Genomic DNA, 26,368 nt, shown 5'->3' with positions numbered 1-26,368 from the left:
AAAGAGAGAGAAGAAGAAGAAGAAAAAAAACTGTACAGAATTTTCAGAATATTGCACGTTATATGGATTTTTTTTTTTTTTGTGCCTGATGATATATATACACATACATATACATATATAAACGAATGCCCATATTTTGATTTTATATGATTATATCATCCTACATCATAATACATTATATATACCCTCAGGGGGTGTGCAGGATATTATTATTATTATTGTTCCGGGAAACTCCAAGGAGTCTACAGACTCATCGAGGGAGGCCCTAACATCATGTCAAGAACAACTATTCAACATTCACACAGTATCTATCATATCTTGCCTTGAACTCATTCACGGTCGTAGCACCCACAACAGACTCTGGAAGCTTATTCCACTCATTTACCACTCTCCAAGTAAAGAACCTTGCTTTAACACCCTTGTCAACCACGCTCTTGCCCAGCTTCCATGCATGGCCCCTAGTCCTCCCACCACCAGTCATATTTTCAAAAATATCTTCTGGATCAATCTTATAAAAACCCTTCAGTAATTTGAATGTCTCAATCATATCACCCCTCCTTCGCCTATCGTCCAATTTCTGCAACCCACAAATCTTCAACCTATTCTCATAAGGTTCATTCCACAGACCTGCTATCATCTTGGTCACTCGTCTCTGGACCCTCTCCACTTCCTCCCCATCACGAAGAAACCCTGGTGCCCATAGCTGGGCACAGAAGTCCAGATGGGGGTCTTATCAAGGCTCGATACAGAGGAACAACAACTTGTTCGTCTCTGCATGTTAAAGTATTTTTCAGAAGCCAAGTGATTTGGTGAGCTGTTTTAGTTACTTTTGCAATGTGCCCCCTAAACTTCAACTCCCTATCCACCAACACTCCCAAATCCCTGGCCTCATCAATCTCCTGGAGTACGGTTCCACCAGTGCGATATACTGCTGCTATTCTTTTCACCCCAAAGTGCATAACCTTACACTTTGCCACATTAAATTGACATCCATTTTTCCTAGCCCAGTCCTCCAAACTATCCAAATCATCCTGTAAAATTTTGACATCCTGTGTACTCATAATTGCTCTACCCAACTTTGCATCATCAGCAAACAAGTGAACACTTCCTCTCAGATCCTTTCCAATATCATTGATGAACAAATTGAAAAGCAGTGGTCCAAGAACAGAGCCATGTGGCACTCCACTAGTCACAAGACGTCTTTTAGACTCCACTCCTGAATAAACCACTCTTTGATATCTATCCTTCAACCACCCTCCTATCCATCTCACCAACCCTATATCTATACCCATCTGCTCCAGTTTACTGATTAGGGTTCCATGTGGTATCCTATCAAAGGCCTTGGCAAGGTCCAGTAGTATCACTGTAAACCCATTACCCGTATCCAGTTCAGCCGTCACTGTGTTATAAAACATGAGCAAGTTACTGAGGCATGATCTACCCTTCACAAAACCATGTTGTCCCCCATACAATATCCCATTTTCATCTATCCAATCCTGTATTCTTTTCTTGACTAATTTCTCTAAGACCTTGATAATGATTCCTGATATGCTAATCAGTCGGTAATTTACAACAGCAGTCTTGGAACCACCTTTATGCAGTGGAACTATTTTCCCCTCTTTCCACCCGCTCGGGACTAACCCAGACCCGAGACTCAAATTAAACAAAATGGTCAAGGGTACTGACAATTCTTTAGCTGCTTCTCGTACAACACGAGCTGGTATACCATCCAATCCCACAGATGTATTGACATTGAAGTTATGCAATAGGCTACTCACCTCCACTTCATTGACCACAATTCCCGTATAATCTACTGGTTTATTCGTTTCTGCAATGTCACCACCTGGATGATATACTTTTGCAAAGTGCTCACTCAGTAACTCAACTATCTCAACTGATTCAGTTACCTCCCTACCATCGGCATTCTTTAAAATCAATCTGCCATGTACATTTTTCCTTTTACTTGCTACATATCTAAAAAACTGTTTAGGATTCTCTTTAGCCTGCATTGCCAATGTTTTTTCTTAATCCTTTTTTGCTTTTCTTACCACACTCGTCACCCTTCTGGCATGCGCTTTATACCGTTCATGTGCCTGCTGGTCACCCTTCTCCTTAAATTCCCTCCATAGTTGTTTCTTTTTTTGCAAGTCAAGCTTAATGGTATTATTCATCCATTTAACCCCTACTTGATTTATTATTCGGACTCTAGGTATACAGTCAGTCATTGCTTCATGCAAGCACTTCTTAACTACCTCCCATGCACTTTCAACTTCTAGTCCTTGCAGTTGTACATGCCATGGCACTGAACCAGTCAAACTCATAAGCTTGTCATACTTTCCAGCCCGATAATTCCACATGTACTCTGTCTTAATTGAAAATTCTACACCTTTAGCCACCTCCCAAGTTAAGACCCTATGATCACTCTCACCGATTGGTGGCAATGTGGTCATATTTGTTACAGCCAAATCCTCAGATGTAATTACTAGGTCAAGCACTCTCTGACCCCTAGTATTTTCCATTACATGCTGTCGCAGATAGTTATCCCTTAATAACCGCATAAAATCCAGTTCCTTCCTCCCGTGTGTCCTCTCCTCACTCCAATCAATGCAACCATAGTTGAAATCTCCCATAATAATCACCCTCCTTCCACCCATTTCTTCTATTTGCTTGTGCATACTGTCACCACCATCTTTTCCATCACCTGGTCTATAGCAGCACCCAATTGTATATTTAGTTCTGCTAGCCACAATCTCACACCAAATGGCCTCAAATGTGCTCTTTTCTCTATCCTGCAATTCAACTTCTATTCTCCTTGGCTGGAGCTCATCAGAGTATTACATGATAGTATTATAGTATTACAGAGTATTACATGAAAAGGTTACACCAGTTCTAATCTATTGACAGTTTTCATCAACATCCTATTGATAATTTTTCTAAATTAATCTGTTAGGACTCTAATATTTTCAGATTAGATAAGAAATGAACGAAAACTGTTTATATGAAGTTAGCATTGATGTAATCTTTTCATATCTTGTATATCCCTGAGGATGCATATCAGGTTTTATGATGATGTAGGATGATATAATCATGTAAAATTAAAATATTGCTAGTCATTCATTACACACACACACACACACACACACACTCTCTCTCTCTCTCTCTCTCTCTCTGTAGATCCTGGTCTTCCTCTGGGTATTTTCCTTGCCATCCTGGAAAAACACTTGTTTTGCTAACCTTTTCTCCCCTAATCTTTTTCAGAACTCTAATATCTGTGTTCTTCCAGTCTTTGATCAAGTGTTTTATTTCAAACCCAGCTCTCTCATCCATAAATTAAAATTGGTTTGAACATTCTCCCGTCTTGTATACAGCTAGTTTAGTGTTTTGACTAATTTCTCTCTTATTCCATATAAATGTATTCATTAGACTTCCTATCATACTAGTGTTTGCTAATTCTGTTGTCTATTTCCATATTTAATTTGCCATCTTCATTAAAAATTCTGCACAAATAGCTGAATTGTTTTACTTGTTTTATAGATAGATTTTCCATTCAGGACGTAGTTGATGGTTTCAATTTTCTTACCTATTTTCATCTTTCTCTTTTTATTGTATATTTTCATATGAAATTTATTATAGCAGTTTTTCAGTTTAGTTAGGAAATTCTGCAGACTTATATTGAATTTATTTAGGAGTATAATATCATTGCAGTACAAAAGTTGAGATTAATATTTCCAGTTCATTAGCAGGACTAATCCCATTTCCTTCATAATGCAATTCATATGGATGATGAGTAGCAATGGGGATAATGTTCTCTCTTTATCACATCTGATTGAACATAAAACCATCGTCCTGTACCTTCTTCAATTCTGATTGCTGATACAACTATTTCAAATATTAATTACATATTGTTCGATATGATGTTCCATTTATGACATAATTGTAGCATTTAATAATAATAATAATAATAATAATTTTGAATAGCTTTATGCTTGGTACCTTAAAGAAATACAATCTCTGCATGGATTTCAAGCCCCACCGAAAGCTTGCCACTCTTATCCATTCTACTAATGATCAGTTCCCTCTTTGCCTGGAGTATATAAACTGCCTGTTCCTGCAAGGTTGGCCTACTATGGACAGACAGGAAGATCAGCCAACATCTGCATAGAAGAACACAAAAAATACATCTGCACTCATGACTATGGTCAATCAGGCCTTGCCGACCTTGCCCCATTACAGTAAATTTAGAAGAGAAAGACTGTTTTTGGAATCTGCATCTGCTCTTAGAAATCACCCTAATTTGAATAAATATGGTTGTATTAAACTTCTCAAAATATAGGAAACACTAATACTTCAAGATCCCAGTTTCCTTCCTAGTCTGCTGACAGGCACCTACAGAGGGCATCCTACTTAAGACTAGTCTTTCATTCTTGTTTTTCACTTAGTTTTGTGTTGCCTTTGTGTGTCATATTGTACTCTCTGGTGATGTTTTAGTGACTGAGATTAAATATTGGAAGAATGAAATATTATTTTTAATCCTTTTTTCAGTGCTGTTTCACTTTAACATGAGCTCATGGAGCCTTGCCCAAAATGTCGGCAGATTAACATAAGTGCTGAACAATTATCATGGAAGACTTCACCTATAGGGATATAGGTTAGAAGGGCACATGGCAAGATGGAAATGGAATTTATACAATTACTTAGGGATAATTTACCTGAAACAGCATGTGATGGAGAAGGACAGGGGTTTGAAAGTGTTGGATCTGGTAATAGCATTGAACAATGACTTAGACTAAACAACTTTGTAAGAAGCACTGCTAATTCCCTTGCATATTCTCATAGCACACTGAATAACATACCATCCAGTCCTACTGCTGTATCTACATTGATGTTTTTCAATATGCTGAGTACCTCCAGCACGTGTACCTCAGTTTTTTGCATCAGCTACTGTCTTATTAGTAGCTGCAAAATTTCTACTGGATATTATAATCTTACAAAATAATTTCCATGTAGCTCACTATTTCTTCTACTTCTGTCACTTTCTTAAAATCAACACTGAGTAAAGTTATCCTTCTATAATTATTTTTCTCTTACTTGCTATATAGCAAACAAAACTCTTTTGAATTTACTTTGGCCTGCTTTGTATTGTTCATGAGCACGCTGATCACTTTTTTTGTTCCACAATGCTTTTTTTTTGCAGCTCCTGCTTTATATATTGATACTTACCCATTTAATCCCTATGCAGTTTATTCTCCTGACTCTGGGTATGTAGTTTGCTGCTGCCTCTTTTAAACAATCCCTGACCACTTCCCATGCACTACTGACATTCATTTCTTGTAGTTTCTTATACATGCCACTGCTCCAAGCCACCAAAGTTTGTTATAATTTGCCAGCTTTGTAGTTCCCCATACACTCTTTCTTGACTGAGAATTTCAGTATTGAGCAACCTCCCAGAAGAAGACTGCATGGCTTTGGACAATTGGAAGTAGAGTTGCTACTGTAGTTATAGATAGATTGTTCAATGCTATTACCAGATCCAACACTCTCAAACCCCTGTACCCTCCATCACATGCTGTTCAGGTAGATTATCCCTAAGCATTTGTATAAATTCCATTTCCATCTCGCAATGTGCCTTCTCCCCTTTCTACTCTGTAGAAGTCTTCCATGATAATTGCTCAGACTGCACTTATGTTAATCTCTGACATTTTGGCCTCTATCTCACCCCAGACAGTCTCAAATGAACTATCTCCCTCAGATCTACAATTCACTTAACTTGAAGTTCTTCAGCTATCATTAATAATACCCCTTCTCCTGCCCTATTCCTTCTATGTAAAGGTTAGTTCATTTGAGACTGTCCTCTTGGCCTCTATCTCATCCCAGACAGCCTCATCCTCAGATCTACACAATCTGTCTTAACTTCTACTTTTGTTGGTTGAAGTTCTTCAGCTATCATTAATAATACCCTTTCTCCTGTCGTATTCCCTCTATGTTCTCTGAAAATGCAGTATCCCTTACATTCTATTGCTTGTAACTATGTCATTCTCACTGAGGTCTTGCTGATGCTGATAATGTTTGGCCAAGTTAGATGACTAATGCCAAAATCTCCTATTCTTTAATTCTCTGATACTTCAGGCATTTGTGGACATGCATTTTCCTTGGGCCCACAGTTACCTTTGCATAATGTCATTATCAGCTCATTCAAATTCAAAACTTGGGAAACTGCACCCAGTTGTTTGTAGTCATTGCTGCACTCACACTTATTTATATGAGGGGTGGCTATTTACACATAGTCATTCCTGCACTCACACTCATTTGTCTTTGGAAATAGCTAGACAAATGCTTGATTGCATTCCTCTTCCTCCTAAGCTCTAGCTTTCCTGATTTTACACTTCCAAATTCTCAATGGAGAACACTTTCTTCAATAATCTCATTGCATATTTCTCACCTTTGAAATCATTTGTACCTGCCAAAACAGTCAGTTTTTTCATTTCTCCCATCTGCAAACTAACAGCATTAACATCCTTGATCTTCATACATAGGAAACATGCTTTCATCACTTTCTCATTAAGTACATCTCTTATCAGTGAATTACTATGCCATACAATACTTTCAGTTTACTTCCAGTTTCTTGCACTTTTATACTTCTTCATGTTTTCTTCTTTCAGTTTCTCCCCAATTGTATCACACGCCTTTTGTTTCTCCAGTTGCTCAAGCTCATGTTTTGTCCTCTGAAGAAGTCTGTATAAGTGTGCTATTTCTCCCTGCACTGTCATCTCATCATTCAAATTAGTACTTTTTTTCCCATTTACTTCATGATCTCATTCATATTTTTCAGACTCTCATTCATTCAATCCACTACAATCTCTACAACACTTTCACAATCTTGCTTTACGAAGGTAGTCTGAAAGGTTCCCGGCCTCAATCATAGATGGCAACACTATCGGCAAGATTTTTTTTTCTAAGTTGGTACATCTGTCATAAGCATCTGTGTGAAATTGCAACTCATTCTATCAAGTAGTTTGTTTTATACAGCTGTCTGAAGCAAAAGTGTTGTCTGTATCTCTTGAAATGGATAACATTGAGTATCATGTGGTTATAAAATTCTTTGTAAAAGAAGGTTTAACGCAAAAGAAATTCATTTGAAGTTCATAAAAGTTTATGGGCACTCTTCTCCTTTGTTTTCGGCAATTAAAATATGGGCTACCGAGTTTAAACATGGCTGTACCAGCCTAAAAGTTGATTCACCCGAAGGACTTAAATGAAATAATAATGAAATGGAATAAAACTTTACATCAAGGAATTAAACTTTCTTCTACAGTGAACTTAAACACTCTCCTCTTTGCCGACGACCAAATAATAATTACAAATTCTGAAGATAACTTACAGAAAGCTATTTTAGATCTAAATGAGATATCCAAAGATTATGGTATGATAATATCAACAGAAAAATAAAAAAAAACTATGGCCTTTAAAGGACAAGATCCAGCAAGAACTAAAATAGTAATAGATAACAAGATCTTAGAACAGGTGAATTCATTTAACTACCTAGGATGTATGATCACATATGAAAATGAAAAAGATATAAACATAAAAATTGCAAAATATTTAAAAATAACAGATGTAATTAACTCTATATTTAAAACAAACCTAGTTCAAAAACCAACCAGACTAAAAGTACATTAGCCCTATCAGTCTTATTGTATGGAAGTGAAATCTGGACAATAAAACAAAAAGACAAACGAAGATTAATAACAGCAGAAATGAAGTTTATGAGAAAAACTGCAAAGTATACCCTATTTGATCACAATAGAAACAAAGAAATAATGAAAGAATTAAACCAAGAACCAGTAATAGAGAAAATTAAAAAATATAAACATAAATGGATGGAACACGTTCAAAGAATGAAAACAGAAAGATTACCAAAACAAGCTTTAAAGTACAAGCCATTAGGAAAAAGAAAACCAGGACATCCTCTTAAACGATTCAACGATGACTTCTAAGGCCGGAACAGGCCATGCTAGGTTTAAATCCTTGATACGCATGATGATATCGAGAAAAATTGAGGGTGCTGCAGTTCTACAGTGCCTATTCACGAGCCGCCCCTGGATGTCAGTATGTTCTTCAAGCATCCAAGTAATCCTCTAAGCTATTATGCCAACTCTTGCAATATGTCCACTGAATTTGAAATCTCTACATCCCTAGATCCCTAGCCTCATCAATTTCCTGTAAACTAGTGCCATCAATATGATACAAAGCGTGTAATCTTTTCATCCCAAAGTGCATTACAGTAAATTTAACAAGTGTCATCCTTTGCCCACACTGCCAATTTATTTAAATCATCACCTTTATCATCTACTGCTCCTTAATTTTGCATCATCAGCAAACAATTGAATATCCTCCCTTCAAATCATCTGCTATATTATTAATGTACAAATTAAAGAGTAGTGGTCCTAGTATAGAGCCCTGTGGCACTCCACTAGTCACCCTCATTCGCCTTGATTCCACTCCACTATACACCACTCTCTGATGTCTGTCTTTTAGCCGCCTCCTTCCATGCCACCAGTCTCATATCCATTCCTATTTGCTCCAACTTATGTAATAATTTTCTCTGCAGTATTTTGTCAAATGCCTTTGCAAAATTCAACACTATCATGGTGTAGCTTATTATAAAATGTGAATAAATTACTGAAGCAGGACCTCAAAATATCACCAGTGATGAATAGCAGCATTGTGAATATTTGCTAAAAATAAAGACTTATGTGAACCACCATTGTGTCCTTAGCAGCAGCACTGCTGCTGCTAAGGACATGATGGTACCTACATCAAGTATTGATATATCCTTAATTGCTTCCTCCTCAATATTTTCTTTTTTAAGTTGTACTGTATATAAGATTTCTGCTGTGATTTGTTGAGTCACTTTTGGTATGTTATATTTTTTAGTTTAATTTATACCACAATTCCAGAACAGTTCAAAATAAATTTATGTTATCAGTGACAATAAAGAAATTATTACAGTTTGTAAGTCTCAGTCTTTTATAATGACTTTCTTCACTATCACAAAACTGAACTCCGACATGTGAGTTCAGTTGTGTGTGGTAGTGAAGTACATGACTGTGAAGAATGTCGTACATGACTGTGGCTGCACAACACATTTTTTTTTTAAATTTGTTTTGGATCATTTCTATGCCTGTTTTCGTGAGACTACAGTTTGTGACCTGTTACAATTTTTGAGAGGGATTTATAATCTCTCTCAAAAATCTTTCACCGACATCTTTGTCACAAATTGCCATTATATGGCAATTTATGATAAAGATGTTGGTATATCTAAAATGTTGTATTTCACAATTTGTGGAAGTTCATATCTTTGTCATATTATTCGTTCTCTTTCATCTTTGTCTGATTACTAAACATTGATTTGCATTTGCTTACTCTTATAATCAAAATTCCATGCTCCTGTTGTTGTTGTTTTTCCTTATCTTCTGAAATCCTGATAACCAGATCTGTGCATAAATCAAATGTGGTCAATTAAGGATCCCATGAAAGAGGAATAATACTTTCCATATCTGTATTTCTTTGTGTGTGGGTGGGTGTCTCTCTCTTTCTCTCTCATTACTACAGTTATTCTTTATCTCTTTTCGTTAGGTGCTCTGAACATCTTCTCCTTATACATTATTACTCATTCATCATTTTTTTTGTAATGATCCATTGACTATATGGTATATAGCCTATCGACTCAGACTCATCAATATAGAGTGTAAACACCTTACACTTAACATTAACCTGGTATTCATTCTCCTTTGCATTTGCTACAAACTTATCCAAATTTTTCTGAAGAGGTATCATTCTTTCTTTGTATTCCTCACCAATTCTATATTCCAGTTTACAGTATCATTAATTTACAAATTAAATAGCAGAAGCTAAGATCACAACTCTTTGTCACCTCTACTGAGTAATTTTTTTATCCTTCTTTCTACACTACCAGCATCATTCCAAATTTGCACACCAACCTGCATAGATTTAAAAAAAGATAGGCAAGTGATTTTTTTTTCATAATACATTGATTATAATACATGATCCTGGCATACCAATAGTTCAGCATACCAAAGAAGATTAAATTTACTGCAGCTGTTTTTCTAAAAAATCATATATTTAGTACTATAACTTATTTATTAGAAATGTTGGACTCTTCATAAGAGATACTGATTAAGATTTGATCTACAACTATTATCAGTTGTTAGTTAAATAATTTGATTGGCAAAGATAATTTTATATTTGAGAGTATTGATACAATTCATATCCAATCTTGGTTGACTAGCTATAGATGCATTTATTATTCTCACAAAGCTGTGCAATAAAATTATACATATTCATTTGATATGCTAACATCTCCAGCAATCTGTTTCTTATTTCACTTTCAGTATGCAAAACTTTACATAGTGCTAGTTTCTGTCACTGCTTTTGCTTATGTTACATTACTGCTTTTAAATGTTCACTGTAATATTTCTTTTTATTATACTAAGAAGCATTGTTATTTATATTATGAAAATTTCTTCTTCATTTCATATAAAAATGCTAATTTTGATATTTAAAAGAATTTTATAGTACTAGATGTTTTAGTAATTAGTAATTTTTAAAATATTTTCATGCATTATTTCCTAATTATTTGTAACTTTTAGATCTCTAATTTGTAAATGTCTTTCTCTGATACTTATTCTGTAGTATACTATACTTTTATTTAATAGGACTCCTGGTACAGGGCTTTATGACAATCTTCAAACATATAATCTTCCATATCCTGAAGCTATTTTTGATATAAACTACTTCTACACTGATCATCGCCCATTTTTTGCTTTGGCCAAAGAGATATATCCTGGAAATTTTAAGCCTAATATTGTCCATTATTTTGTGAGACTTCTTCATGAAAAAGGGAAGTTACTTCGAATGTATACCCAGAATATTGATAGTTTAGAAAGGTGTAAGTAGAAATATCTTATTATACAAGCAGCATTTTCAAAACATTTAAATAAATAATCTTTCAGTTATTCATGCATTCATATGGTAAAGGTAAATCATTTAACTACAAACTCAGTTCTCTAATGGACTGGCTATAGGGAAATAATGCTAAAATACTTTTTAACATCATGTTTCAAACCAGATGAAGGCCAAATATCTCACCTAGCTAAATATTAGACTTGCTGGATTGATGTTGGATACTGGGGAGATTGCTGTAGTTACACATCTGATGATATGAACTGCTATGCTTTATTTTATTATTATTTTTTTTGCTACAAATACAGATGTTTTTAGTCTAATCACTTCCATTTGTTTTTATATTTCTTATGTGCATGTTAGTTTTTATGCTGTAGTTCTGTGACAGCAATGAAATATTGGATTATATAAACCATTACTTAATTCATTTCGAGTGCTGTCTTCAAATAAATTATTAAGGACTCCAAGAAATTATATTCTTGGTTTAATCCTTTATCCAAAAATTCTTTGCACAAGAAGTATTTTCATGACTGGGCTACTCATATATAGAGGCCAATGACTTAACATCAATTGCCTTAGTATCCCATAATGCAAAACACACTCTTTCAGATGTATATAATGCTATGCATTATGGGAAGGGTCACTACCCAGACCAGTTTGACCTTTATTGAGGTATATTAAAGTAGAGGGGGAAGGGGAATACCTCTCCAAAACTCTGAGTGATCTACAAGATCACTCTAAATCTCACTGAGTGACTCTTATTTATAGTGTACGATGATATAACGGCTGTGAGGCTCCTTTTATGGGGAGTACAGCACCATCTCAATCCTCTCAAATTTTATCCGGGCTTGGGACCAGCATAGCTGACAAATCAGGCCTATAGCTAGGACTTAAGTCCTGCCTGTAATCTGTGGGTGTTCATGGGACCGATTTGCCTGCTTGCGGGAGGAAAATCCTGCTGTCCACTCCCAAGACCGGCTAACTTGGCTATGTATGAGAAAGATCCTTAAGCTCCTCACATCGGCAATGAGAATCGAACCCAGGACACTGCTTTCCCAGGCATATGGTTGCGAAGCACATGGCCACTTGGCTAACCGCGCGGACTGAGTGACTCTAAAGAATAGCTACTAAACTTGTCACTCCTGACCTGAATCACTTGAGGACACGAAACTCAGTGGTGGCTCCACTCCATGACAGGTAAAAACCTGGCACTGAGCAGAGCCTCTCTACCCTCTGCTCAGTGAGACGTTAACTATTGTGTGTGGGGGGGAGTGGGGGGCCCAGAAGAGATACCAAGGTTGAAATAATGCAGAAGTCATATATTTCCCATATACAAATAGTTAAAAGGTATCCCACTTTATTATTAAAATACTCTGTCTGGATTAGAGATAGATGTTAGAAATTCTTTCACTTGGTTATAAATGCTATTAATTAAAGATGCCAAGAAATTATATTCTCGGTTAAATCCTTTATTCAGTTGTAAGCAAACAATATTTGTACATGAAGTATCTTCACGACTGGGCTACTTGTTTATAGAGGCTAATGACTTCACATCAATTGCCATAGTATCCCATAATGCAAAGCACATACCCTTTCAGTTGTGTAATGCTATGTATTATGGGAAGGGCCACTATCCAGACCGGTCTGGGTAGTGGCATCATCAGTGAGAGCCACACCTAGAAGAGAAGATACCAAATTGAAGTAATGCAGAAGTCATATGCTGTCTTTATTTCATTAAAAAAAAGCATTAGATGCACTCTCTATCCTCATTTTTTTTTCTCGTGGAATTGAATGTTTCATGCTGCTGCATAATCTCTGCCAACTGATACATTCGATGTACCTCATGATGAGAAAGTTGAAGGTTTTTTTCTTTCCCATATTTTCTGTGTGCCAAAAATACTTAAGTAATATAAAATTAAAACAATGTTTATTTACTCTTTTCATTAAACTGTAATCATTACTCTGATCCATTAAACCTAAACATAGTACTCTGAAATATCCAGGAGTTTATCACCTGTGGCATAACTGCATGACCCCTTACTAGGGTTTTCAACTGAGTCAGCCCAATTTCATAGAGAAGTGGCAGGATTTTCCCTCTCTGAAACTTGTGTTTTTCATCTTGTGCTATGGACAAACCAGCCATAAGAACACTTCTGGTTTGTCCATAGCACAGGATGAAAAACGGCATAATACATATAATAACAGGCATAATACACTGGTCTCATAGGCTGAGTTGCTTTGGCTGTAAATCCAAAATAAGTGAATAACCATACTATGAATACGCTGGGAAATCTGTTCAACGGTGAATTGAACTGCATTCTAGAAACATAAAATACCAGATAAATGCAGCTTGCAACTCTGTCATTGTATGTCATCTTCAACTATCTGCATAATGCTTCGATAGAAGGACATTGAGTTATGTGGAATGATTTTGATATGTTAGACTGCTGTTATGACAAGACTGAAAGAAAAATCTGGGAATCTTTGGAGATGTTATTATTATTAGATGATATTATTATTACATGACACCTCCAATGAGTCCAAGGACTCATTGCAGGAGGGTACTCTATTCTACTTCGCTATACACATCTATCTTCCGTACTACTTAATTCTCCTACTATATGCAACTATTATCAGTGCCATCTACTGTCTTTCACCAACAGTATTTTTTGTCTGTAAATTGCTTGTGTTTTGAAGGGCAATTTGTACATGGGATGAAGAATCCGAGTCTCACCTTTAAATAAAAAAGCTCATATGCTAACAACTAATTTAAATTACCAGAATTCTGCATGATACTATATTTGTTGTCACTATTGTAATCTTTTTGTAAGTTTGCTTCTTGATATTTTTTCATACCTGAAGAAGTTGTATGTAATTAGGACAAAAGTACTAATGGTATATTCCGGTAATTGGACCACATTTTTTTTTTAAATTTTATAATGAGCTATATAAAACACAATGAATTAATAAAAGACCTGACAACGACTTACGAAACGTATCGGGTCTTTTATTAATTCATTGTGTTTTATATAGCTTATTATAAAAAAAAAGAAGTGGTCCAATTACTGAAATATACCATGTGAACTTCTAAACCACAGAAACCTCCACTTAAAATTACTAATATTCTTTAAAAGAATTATTCTGTGTGTGTGTATTGGTTGTAGTCATATGAACATCTCTCTCTCTCTCTCTCTCTCCATATATATATATATTTTTTTTTTTTTCGTTGATCACTTTCACTTCCTCCTATCATATAATAATATACAGGTTGTTTCAAAACGAATGTCCCGATTTGAAAATTGTATATCTCTGCAACCATGCACCACAAATGAATGCGACTTGTACCATTTGTAATTGTGGTGAGTGAAACTTTAGACCTTACTTTATACTTGGTAATTTATTTTGTAACTGTACCAATTTTTATTATTAAATATAATTATTTGAAATCGGGTCGTTCTTTTTGAAACATCTTGTATATGATAAAGCATCTCCAAAAGCCATGAGTGAAAACCAGCAACAAATTTCAGTTGCTGAAAGTCTATTGTTCCTTTGAATAGTTTCATTTCTTTACTTTTCTTTTTTTTTCACATGAAATTCGCCTTTAACTACCTTACCAGCCATTATGGATCAAATACGCATCCTCATATGCTTCGTATCTATCATATACTTCAATGTAATATCAATGGTATTACAATTTTAATATGCATTTCGCATCCATGATAACCTTGACGTCTATAGACGTCTTGGCTGGTAGCATGGTTAATCTTTCAACTTTTATACATATTTCACATCACATAACCTAGAAGGTCTAGACAGGTATCACAAACATTACTTCACCTCTATGACTACAGTTTCCAAAGTTTTGTTGATTGTGATAGTCTCAAAAGGTGACATTGAAAATCATTTTGAGCTACTTGCAGTATATTATTGCCCTAGTAGTAATCTTACATCCATCAAAATAACAATCTATACAGTAGTTGGATAATTATTACAGAAAATAGGAAAGTATATATATAATGCGCTGATATATATTCTAATAAAATTCAATTTGGCAAATTGTACATTTTTAAGTAGGCAATGGATTTTTTTAAAAAATTAATCCAAGATTCTCTCTCTCTGTCACAGCTAATAATAGGAACACTATCTTTAAAATGCACTTCTTCTGCAGTTCAACCTTTAAAACAGCTTTGAATTCTTTGGTTATGTATTCATAATAATAATAGTTAGAACTGAATGTTCATTATACAGTTAAGTTGAATTTTCCAAGGAGGTCTATAATATAGTTGAAAAAGTGTTTGATATAGACTTTTTTTTCCTAATTAAGAAAGTTAATCATCTATTAGCATAAACATCCATGCTACATAATTTTTTCAAGATATATTATCCCTCTGCATTTGTATAAAACATACATGTGCATGTACACTTTTTTAACATTAATAACAGGTTTATTTTTTCAGTTTGTGTCATTCATTGCCTTGAATAACAATCATAAAAATTTGCATATTTGTTATTTGGATAACTTTAATGTTCTAACATATTGCATTATTATTATTATAATTATGTGGCACCTTGATGGAATCCAAGGACTCATTGAAGGAGGGCACTCAACACCACACAACTCACCATTGGTGCTACTTAAACATACTAGATACAATTCACTAATAGTATTTTTATCTATTAATTGCATGTATTCTATTTATAGATGAAGACTGCAACTGCTAATAGAATGTTTTAGGCTTTCAGAGGTTCTCTAAGATTCATTGCAGTTCTGTACTGTTATGCAACATCAGTAATGATTCATTTAAACATTAATATATAAAACTTCTCTCTCTATCTCTGTCACAGCTAATAATAGAAACACTATCTTTGAAATGCACTATCTCTTCTGCAGCTCAACCGTTAAAACAGCTTTGAATTCTTAGGTTATGTATTCTATAAGTATTTAAGAAAAGCTGTCTTAATTATAGTGACATAATTTATTTTAGTTATGCAGAAACTTTCCTTTCCTCAGTGGCAGGTATTCCTTCAGAAAAACTTGTTGAAGCACATGGTACATTTTCAACAGCAACATGTGTAACTTGTGATGCTCAGTATGAAGGAGAAGAAATAAAGGTACAGGAAAGTTATTTAGGCATTTTGTGATTAAATTAGACCTAAATTTATATTTTCTTTTGCTCATATATATCTGCACTTTTGTGTGTGTTCTAATAAATTAGAATGTATGAAAGATGATCAAAATATTTGTGGCCTCATATAAAAAAATACAAGAAAATTTTAATGCATATACTGATATGATATTTACAGACATTAGGAAATCTTTCTTTCCCATTGTATGTAGTTTTTATGCATTAAATATGATATTTGAGTGATTGGACATCAGTTTAAGTACAGCATAAAATTCATATATAAAATGTTATATATAATTATAAAATGTTATATAAAATTAAATGAAAACCATAAGATCATCACTACAAAAATACAGAAGGTGACATTTAAGTGGGTGGGGGGGGGTTCTCACTTTTTTTTTGTTTGATTTCTTTCAGAATTAAATTCATTAAATCTAAAGTATTGTGGTTGTCCATTAAAATAAATTTCTGCTAGAAATTATTATTATTATTATTATCCAGGCCTCCATGGAGTCAAAAGACTCATTGTGGGAGGTCGTTTTTAGGAAATACAAAGTCTATCATACCACTCCTTGAACCCATTAACCATCCCCACTCCAACCACTCTCTCAAGCAATACATTCCAAGGTTCAACCACCCTCCACACAAAGAAACCACTCCCCACCCTCTTGCGCACAGCCTCCTTTTGTAACTTCCAGGGATGGCCCCCTTGTCATCGCTCCTTCCCGCCGTTCCACCAAGTGAAAGAATTCTCTAATGCCACCCTGTAACCCTCTCAACAGTTTAAAAGTCTCGATCATATCACCTCTCCTTCTTCTATCCACCAAAGTCTATTAATTACATCAGTGCTCAGGAACTAATTTGTAAATTAATTGATGGTTTTAAAGAAAGAAGGATCAATATTTTTTTATTTAAAATTTTAATACATGTATTATCCATTTATTAGATAAAAAAGATAATTATTCTCAAAAAAAGTCATCAAATCATAAAAAATTTAACATATAATAATATATATAATAATATAAAAAAAATATTTTTTATAAATATTATTAATCTTCTTTTCAAATCTTTATTCATTTTCATCTTTACTCTCAAAAATTTTTGGACTTTATTCTTCATTAGAAACTGAGTCATCACTGTCTTGAAATAATAAGCCATCCTCCATACCATCAAGAAAATTACAAATGCCACACTTTTGAAAAGATTTTATTTCAGGTTATCAGGTTTCACTTCATTCCATGAACTTTTTACCCATTCACACACCTGCAAAATTGTGACTTTCTCTCTCCTACCTGCAGATGTTTCCTTAAAATTTGGAGATTGCATCCAATTGACTCATTTTTTCCTCATAAATCTTTTAAATGGTTTGTTTATTGATACATCTAAAGGTTGAAGCATGGAGGTGAGCTCTCAAGTTGATTACAGCTATTTTTGTGTTCATTGTGCAAAGTTTATTCTTAACAGCTTTGGTTTTATGGCATCCAAACTAATCCTGTACTAACAGAGCAGATTTCTAACATAAACTTCCAGGACATCTGGATCACACCTTCTTTATCCATAACTTCATCCCTTCCTCATCCATCCATCCTTTTGGATGAATATGAATGTAACTCCTTTGAGAAGATTTTCTTTGGGCATTGTTTTTCTTTTATAAATGAAAAAAAAAAAAAAAAGGTGACAATTTTGTTCCATCTGTTTTTTTATGACCAGAAGTTTTTAACAATAACATTTTTTTTACCTTTCGAGTCAACAGTGGCACTTCATCCATATTAGTTATCTGTGAAAATTCAAAATTTTAAATGTTTTCTAGCATTTATGATGAATCTGTGAAACTCAATAATTTTATTTTTGAATTCATCTGGCATTTTTTGTGATATTTTCGTTTTTGCATGCATGCATAAATCATTTCTCTTCATAAATCTAAAGCACCATGATGGCGATCCTATAAAATCGATGATATTTCTTTCTGTTGCCAATTATTTTGCTCATTGAATAATCATTTTTTGTAGATACACAGCAACCCAGTCTTTGATCCATTATCCAAGTTTTTAATTCATTTTCAATTTTCGTTTATTGTTAGTTTTCTGCAGAGATTGTGTTTTTTTAGAATTTGCTTCTAATAATTGCTACTCTTGTTTACTCCAATTTTGTACAAGTTTTTCTGTAGGCAGAGGTCCAAAGTGTTGCTCTGCTGTTCCTATTGCCATTCCTTTTTTGTTCACTCTATGCTTAAACGCAATTGTATAGCTATGCCTGTGCTTCATAGAATCCATGGGTTATAAAAAAAATTTTAATATAATAATGTATTGATGACTAGTTTAAATGCATGACGATTAATGACTGTGCAACTATTCAAATTGATCACGCATTACTGACAACAGCAATGACACACCATAAATGCACATTCATAAAAAAACACATTGGTTTATAAGATGCACCATAAGATGCATTCGGCTTATAGGATGCAATCTAATTTTCCGATAAATTTTAGGTATAGAAAAGCGTGTCTTATAAGGCAAAAAATACTGTAATTATCATGTGCATGGAAACAGCCATGATTCTTTTCAAAGCAAAACTATTGCCTTCTAACCTAACTCTATCAGAATTCAAAGCACTTAATTCTCTAAAATGAAATAATAATTTTATCATTATTTGGACAGACAAGGGCTAAGCAGCAGTCATACAAGATAAGAAAGAATACTTTAGAAAGATTTCCTTAATGCTACATGATTTTTCTACTTATTGTCCCCTCTCATCATCTGACTTCTAGCCAAGTTAATAAGATCAATAAATTGATTGATAATATTTCTGGTTGGGACAAATAATTCAAGAAAAATCTAACAATTTTTCATGTTCATCACCTATATTATATGACCTTCCCAAGATTCATAAACCAAGTGTTCCATTATGACCAGTAGTGGAATGTATTGGCTGTCCCACATAAGGAACAATCAAGGAAAAGAAGGAGTAGCCATAGTATTCAACACAAAATACGAGGCTAATCTTCTTGAATGGCAGTCAGTCTCAAGTAGAGTAATGTGGGAAATATGAGAATGGGGAACTGGACAATGAGACTTATTTGTGCCTATGGTCCCACAGAAGGTTCTACTAAGGTAGAAGAGGAGGAATTTTTTGACGCTTTAGAAAAAGCAACTGACACAATGAAAAAGGAAAAGTTGGTCCTTGTTGGGGATCTAAATAGCAGAGTAGGAAATGATTGTGAGACATACAAAAATATTTTGGGAAAATTTGGAGAAAAGAGCAAAGCTAATAATAATGGCAAATATCTGTTGGATTTCTGCTCAGGACATGGACTGGTTATTACTAACACCATGTTCCAACATAAAAATGTGCACAAATTCACATGGAGAGAAGAGGCTAGGAATATGAAAAGTCTCATTGACTATGTTATTGTTGATAGTGATGTTTTCTCCCTGGTGCAGGACACCAGAGTGTACAGAGGATTTGAAATTGGAAGTGATCACTATTTAGTCTTGAGCAGGATAAAATTGAATTTCATATTGAAAAGAAGAACATGTAAGAAAGTTTTAAAGCGAATAAAAGTTGAGCAGCTCTCAGATGTGAACTGTAGACTAAAATACACAAAGATTATTGAAAAGAAAATGAAAGAGTTTGAGAACAGGAATCAAACCTTGGAGATTCAGTGGCAAACTCTGAAGAAAACATTGATTGATTCTGCCAGAGAAGCATGTGGTGAGGTTGTGGGCAAGGATAAAAAAATCAGAACTCCCTGGTGGACACGGGAAGTTAAAGAGGCAGTGAAGGAAAAGAAGAAAGCATATCAAAAGTTCCTGGCAAATAAGTCAGCTTTTACTCTTACAGAATACAGAGACAAATATAAGAAAGCTAAACAGTGTTCAAAACTAGCTAAACAAAAGTCATGGGAGGACTTTGGCAAGAATATAGAAAATAAATATCAAGAAGGTGACAAAATATTCTGGAGGTTGTTAAAGAAACTTAGGAATGGAGGAAAGAGTGCTGTAAAAGGAGTTAGAGATGATAAAAATGACATGAAAACTGAGAAAAAGATATCCTTGAAGTATGGAGTCATTACTTTGAAAAACTGCTAAATGAAACAAGCAGTGATGACAGCACAGTGATAAAAAACACTGACCAGGCATGCAGTCAGGAATACTTTTTCTACTTGAAGTAGAAAAATATGCTTTTTCTACTTGAAGTAGAAAAAGCCATCAAAGGCTTGAAATGTGGAAAGGCAGCAGGAGTAGATGATATTCCACCAGAAATGCTGAAGTATGGTGGTATAAAAGTCTTACAGTGGCTGCACTGTATAGTTCAGAAAGCCTGGACATAGGGTCGAATTCCACATGATTGGAGTAGAGCTCTCATAGTACCCATATATAAAAAGGGAAATAAAACTGAATGTGAGAATTACAGAGGTATTTCCCTACTGAGTGTTCCTGGCAAGATCTATGCAAGTATACTTGAGAAACGGTTGAGAAGAATTGTGGAAGAAAAGCTTGGTGAAGAACAAGCTGGATTCAGGCCAAACAGAGTCTGTCAGGATCAGATCTTCACTTTACGACAAATAGTCGAGAAAACATGGGAATATAACAAAGATCTGTATTTAAGTTTTGTCGATTTGGAAAAGGCATATGACAAGGTGCCAAGAGAGAAGCTATTCAATACGCTGCAGTTATATGGTGTCAATGGGGCATTATATCAAGCAATACTTAGTCTTTATTTGAGTTGTAAGTCAGCAGTTAGAATTGAAGGAAGTACAGGAAGATGGTTTAATGTTAAATCTGGTGTGAGACAAGGATGTACATTATCCCATCTGTTATTCATTATCTATATGGATCACATTATGAAGGAAAGCGGTATTAAACCTGATATCAAAATTGGAGATGTTAATGTCAGCTCTTTGCTTTATGCGGATGATGTTATACTTCTAAATAAATCCGCTACAAGTCTGTAAGATTCTCTGACTAAATTGAATAGCTGTTGTAATAGATATGGTATGAAGGTCAGCAATAAAAAGACAAAGACAATGAAAATAGGCAGAATCATTGAAAATGTCAGCTGTATTGTGAATGGAGAACCTGTGGAACAAGTAAAACATTTCAGCTACTTAGGCACAATTTTTAGTGAAGATGGTAAATTAAATATAGAAATAGACAACAGAATCAGCAAAGCTGGTATGGTGGGAAGTCAATTGAATAAATTCATATGGAATAAGAGAGAAATTAGTCGGAACACTAAATTAGCTGTATACGAGACAGTGTTCAAACCAGTTTTAACTTATGGATCAGAGAGCTGGGTCAGAAGTAAAACACTTGACCAATGACTAGAGACCGCAGATATGAGAGTCCTGAGAAAGATTATAGGCGTGAACAGATGGCATCAATGGCAATATCATATTATAAATGAGGATATTAGGAAAGAACTTGACATTGTCAGCATCCAGGAATGCATTAGCAGAGCTAATCTCAGGTGGTATGGTCACTTAAATAGAATGGGAGAGGAAAGATTAGCAAAACAAGTGTTCTCTGCCAGGTTGGCAGGAAAACGACCCAGAGGAAGACCAAGATATAGGTGGATTGATACGGTACAAAGTGCCTTAGACGATAGAAATATAAGATCTGATAATGTTGGAGTCTTGACAAGTAACAGACTGATTTGGAGGAAAATTGTAGATAGGAAGTTAGTAATGATGTAATTTTTTCATGTAGTACTGTCATATCCTGTACACCCCTTGAGGGTATTTGATGATGATGATTATCTACTTTGTTATCTTCATTTACTGGAAAATCTACTTCTCACAACAAGAAATCTCTTGATTTTAAAACAAAAGTTTGTAATCATCTACATTTAGAACCTTCTGTATTTTATTTAGTCTAGATATAGTATCTCTTTTCACAAAAATTACTTTTGCAGATACTATTAATTTACTTAAACAAGATTTTCCTCTTGATATCATCAGATTATTTGGCTGTGTAATCCACTCGGGTTATTTCAGTGTACAAGACAAATTATACCAACAAGTTGAAGGAAGCATTTTGAAGATTGTCTCCTTAAAAATGTTCTCCTAAACCTACAGTATGGTATAGATAGGTAGATGATATATTTGCAATATGGAAAGTTCATCATGAGATTTAAAACTGTTTGTTTCAAAAATAAATATGATTCAGCCAAGAATTCTCTTTACTTTAAAAGAAGAGAAAACAATCAACTAGCTTTTTTTAGATATTTTAATTGTGTGTCAACCAGATGGTAGGTTTACAATTTTCTGTTTAGAAAATTGTAAACCTACTTTCTAATTGAAAATTAGAAAACTTATAATGATCATTATATCCATACTAATTCTCATCATCATCCTAGTCAAAAGATTGGAATTATTATTATTATCCTAAGACCCCATAGAGTCACAGACTCATCTAGGGGGTCTTAGGATAATCATACCATGACTTAAACACATTCTAATTCTCTGTAGACACCACGTTCTCAGACAATACATTCCAATCATTCACACTTTTCCATGTGAAAAATCTGCTTCTCACACCCTTGTTCATATCTTCCTTATTTGGCTTCCAGGGATGACCTCTTATTATCTCCCACCAAAGACCTTTTACAGCAAGAATCATATCAAATCTGCTTTTATGAAAAATGGCTTTAATAGATGTTTTATTAAGAAAATCTTTAACAGCTTTAGACAACCAGTCTCTGGACCTGAAGATATCACTCTGATTCCATTCCCTTATATTAAAATGATTTCTGCACATATAGCCAAAGTTCTAAAACCTCTTAATATTGTAGTGTCCTTTTATCCTGTTAGGAAGATTCCTATCTTCCTTTATTCACCTAAAGACAAGCTTTCTCCACTCAATCTTCCAGGTGTCTACCAGATTCCATGTTTCTGTGGTTGGTGTTACTTTGGACTAGACAGTCTGGCAGATCTGCTTGAGGAACATAAATCTTGCATTCTTTACCATGCACCGGATCAGTCTGGCCTAGAAAAACATGCTATTTCAACCAAACATAGAATTTTTTTGGAAGAAAACTAAATCTAAGCTTTTACATAGAATTAGATTCCTCATAAAATGCTTATATAAAGAGAGTTGTGAGACATTTCTGCACTGACTGAACTTAAACAGATCTGATGACCTTCAGTTCCTTTATGGGAAATATTATTACCGTATTTGCTGGCGTATAAGATGCACCCCTTTTTTGTACACATTTTTTAGGAAAAAACTTTATCACTGAATATTATAATGAATTTACAGTATTTCAAATATAAAGTAATAAGTAGGTCTACTTTCAACAAATACCTACTCTAACTAGGAAAGAGTACCCACCTTTTAATCTTGTTCGTCAAAACCCAGAAATTCATCTCCAGAGCTAAATAAGAGACACCTGAAACCTCTTCTAAATCAGAATCTGAGTCCTCATACAACAAATTGTCCTCTGTACCATCCAATGCATTACTAATGCCACACTTCTTAAACGATTTAACCACTGTCTCAGTTTTCACAGCATCCCATGAAGCTTTGACCCACTCACAAACTTGTGAAATACTACGCTTCTTCCTGATGACGTAACCTCAAAATCTGAAGACTGCATCCAGCTGTCTTCTGGATACAGTGTTCCACTTCTCCTTCATAAATCGCTGAAATGGTTTATTAATACAGACATCTAAAGGTTGAAGCTGGCTAGTTAGACCTCCTGGAATTACGGCTAACTGAGTTTTCAATTCCTTGAGTTTATTTTTAACATCTTCTGTTTTGTGAGAATGAAACTGATCCCATAGTAGCAGGGCAGGCTTCTTCAACAGTCTGCCAGAGTGCCTAGACCAAATGTTATCTATCCATAACCAGAATACTAGAATGTATTCCAGTAACTGGAATACATAACTAATGTAACTGGAATGCTCTCCCACACCGCAAGGAAGCAAGAAAGAAATCATGTAACTCAGAACAGAGAAAATTTCCAGAAATGAAAGTAATAAAAAACTGAGTATCGGCGTATAAGACGCGCCCTGTTTTTCAGACCTATTTTCAAGAAAAAAAAGTGCGTCTTATACGCCAGCAAATATGGTATATAATTTTTATGCAACTTCATGATTATTATATTATTCTAATTTTTAACATTTTTTTTATAATTGGAAATTTTACTGACCATTTGTGGTTCTATTAATGCTATAGTGGTGCTTTTATAAAATGATTCTTTAATTGTAATTTTATGTTGTGTTCCATTTTTAATGTACTGAGGATATCTGTGATGCATAGTTGAAAATTTTACATCTAATAACTTTATTCATGTGTTTTAGTTTCCGGTAATAACATTATTCATGTGTTTTAGTTTCCATGTTTAATTTTTTCTTACAAAGAAAAATCATAGAAAATGAAACAAAAGAAACAATGAGATACAATAGAAAAGCAATGGTGGGAAATTGTACATTGACAACAGAATAGAAATTGGCAAAAACCAGAACCAGACATAAACACAAAACCACATGAAAAGGTACAAACGTAAATCATAATGGGAGATGTAAGAAAGAAAGAACTTCAAGAGTATGAAATTATAAAAATAAAAATGTGGAATTAATGTTTAAATTCTGCATTTTTATTTTTAGAATTTCTCAAAAGATACCTAAAGTTGAGTGAACTCTACCCAATTAATTAATGTCACTTACCTGACTTCATAATGAACAAAATGTGTGTGGACTGTTTATTATTATTATTATTCTAATAGATTTATTTCCATGGAGTCAGAAGACTCATTGTGAGAGACCCACATGAACCCTTATATGTACCATGCCTGTTATACCTTTCCTTAAACTCATTAATTGTCAGAGCACTCACAACTACTTTCTGGCAATCCATTCTACTCACCACTCTCAAAGTAAAAAGTCTAGTTTACATACTCCTACTAACCATACTTCTATGTAACTTCCAAGGGTGATCTCCATTTTTCTATTTGCCATATATTGAAAATTTTCCTTTGTCTAAATCTTATAGATACCGTTTAGTAACTTATTAGTTTCTATCATGTCCCCTCTTTTCTGCCTACCAACTAAACTTTGAAAACTACACACCTTCAACCTATTCTCATAGGGAGCATTTCCCAAACTAGTCACCAGCTTGGTCACTTATTTTTGAATCCTCTCCACCACCTCCTAATCTTTGATGCTTGTTGTCACAATTTTCTACTGTATCTGCTATTTAGCAATACCAGATTTTTTTAATATTTTTTTTTAAATTTAGCTATGTTCAGTTTTATTTTACCTGCAAAAAACAAACAAACAAAAAAAAACATAGTCCTTTTTCATATTTAAAAATTTAATTGCTCCAGATTGAGGTAGTTCTGAATAGTAAATTTGATAGTGTGTGAGTCAGAACAGTCTGATCTGGAAGAAAGAGTTTGGTATAGGATCATTAGGCAGATAAGAGGGAAACAAAACATTTTCCCAAATTAGTAAATAAATTTATTTTAGTAAACATTCAGTTGGAAATTAGGATAAAACTGATAAGAGGGGATCATGCTATTTTTATAAATTAATGATTGATTCTCTTTAAAATATGTGAACAGCATTTATGTTCTGGATACAATATTTTACATAATGAAGAAGGAGATGAACTTTTTATGTTGGCGAATGGCAAAAGAGTTTCCAGAGGGAAAAATGAACTTTAATTATCTTAGTGCTGTGTTTTCTTGGAGATGAAGGAATTGTGAATGTATATATGTATGTATGCATGATCAGTGTAACATTATAGGATGTCATTTCAAAAACCAGATTCGATCTCAGTAACGTGCACAATTTTTTTCTTTTTTTCCAAGAAAAACAGGTATAAGTTATCTGATCAGATTTGAATGACCCATTGAGAAAAAACAAGTCCATTGTTAATATGTAAGGAGTTAACTGTAGTTACATATTTGTCCTAATGAGATGGTTTGATTGTAAATCCACGAAGTTGAAATTAATTTTGTGATGTGTTTGTATATATATTTTCTGCTGTGAAAAAGAAATTTTTTTTAAAAATATTTAAAAAATTTAAATTAGAGCCCGTGTAGCTCAGTGGATGTGGCGTTTGCTCACCACGGCCTTGACCGCACTAAGGAAGACTTCTTGGTTTCAAATCTAGTCAGTGACTTGAAGAAATTTTTCTAAGCCTTTTTTCTACTGGTTCCTGAGTTAGTCGATCTCTGGCATGGGCAAGCAAGTTTTTTTCTCCCAGAAACTCTGGTTTTTTGTCCCGTAAACTCAAGAAAATCGACCGTAG

The 26,368-nt window shown here is 34.3% G+C and overlaps 1 protein-coding gene across 2 annotated transcripts in view; it reads left to right on the top strand.

Annotated features, from left to right (window-relative positions):
- The window catches only part of LOC150092698 (NAD-dependent protein deacetylase sirtuin-3-like), a 143,604-nt gene that overhangs the window by 17,785 nt on the left and 99,451 nt on the right, over positions 1 to 26,368 (top strand). For both annotated transcript variants that reach the window (XM_090414709.1, XM_090414710.1), the window contains exons 4-5: positions 10,737 to 10,969; positions 15,995 to 16,095. In XM_090414709.1, coding sequence (XP_090270835.1) covers positions 10,737 to 10,969; positions 15,995 to 16,095 — 334 coding nt within the window. The remainder of the gene's footprint in view (positions 1 to 10,736; positions 10,970 to 15,994; positions 16,096 to 26,368) is intronic.

This window comes from Typopeltis vanoorti, chromosome 25 (assembly GCF_054136105.1).
Source record: "Typopeltis vanoorti isolate ZY-2024b chromosome 25, IOZ_Tvanoo_1.0, whole genome shotgun sequence".
Taxonomy (NCBI): domain Eukaryota; kingdom Metazoa; phylum Arthropoda; class Arachnida; order Uropygi; family Thelyphonidae; genus Typopeltis; species Typopeltis vanoorti.
The sequence above is the reverse complement of the archived record's forward strand: the minus strand, read 5'-3'. Positions and strand labels throughout refer to the sequence as shown.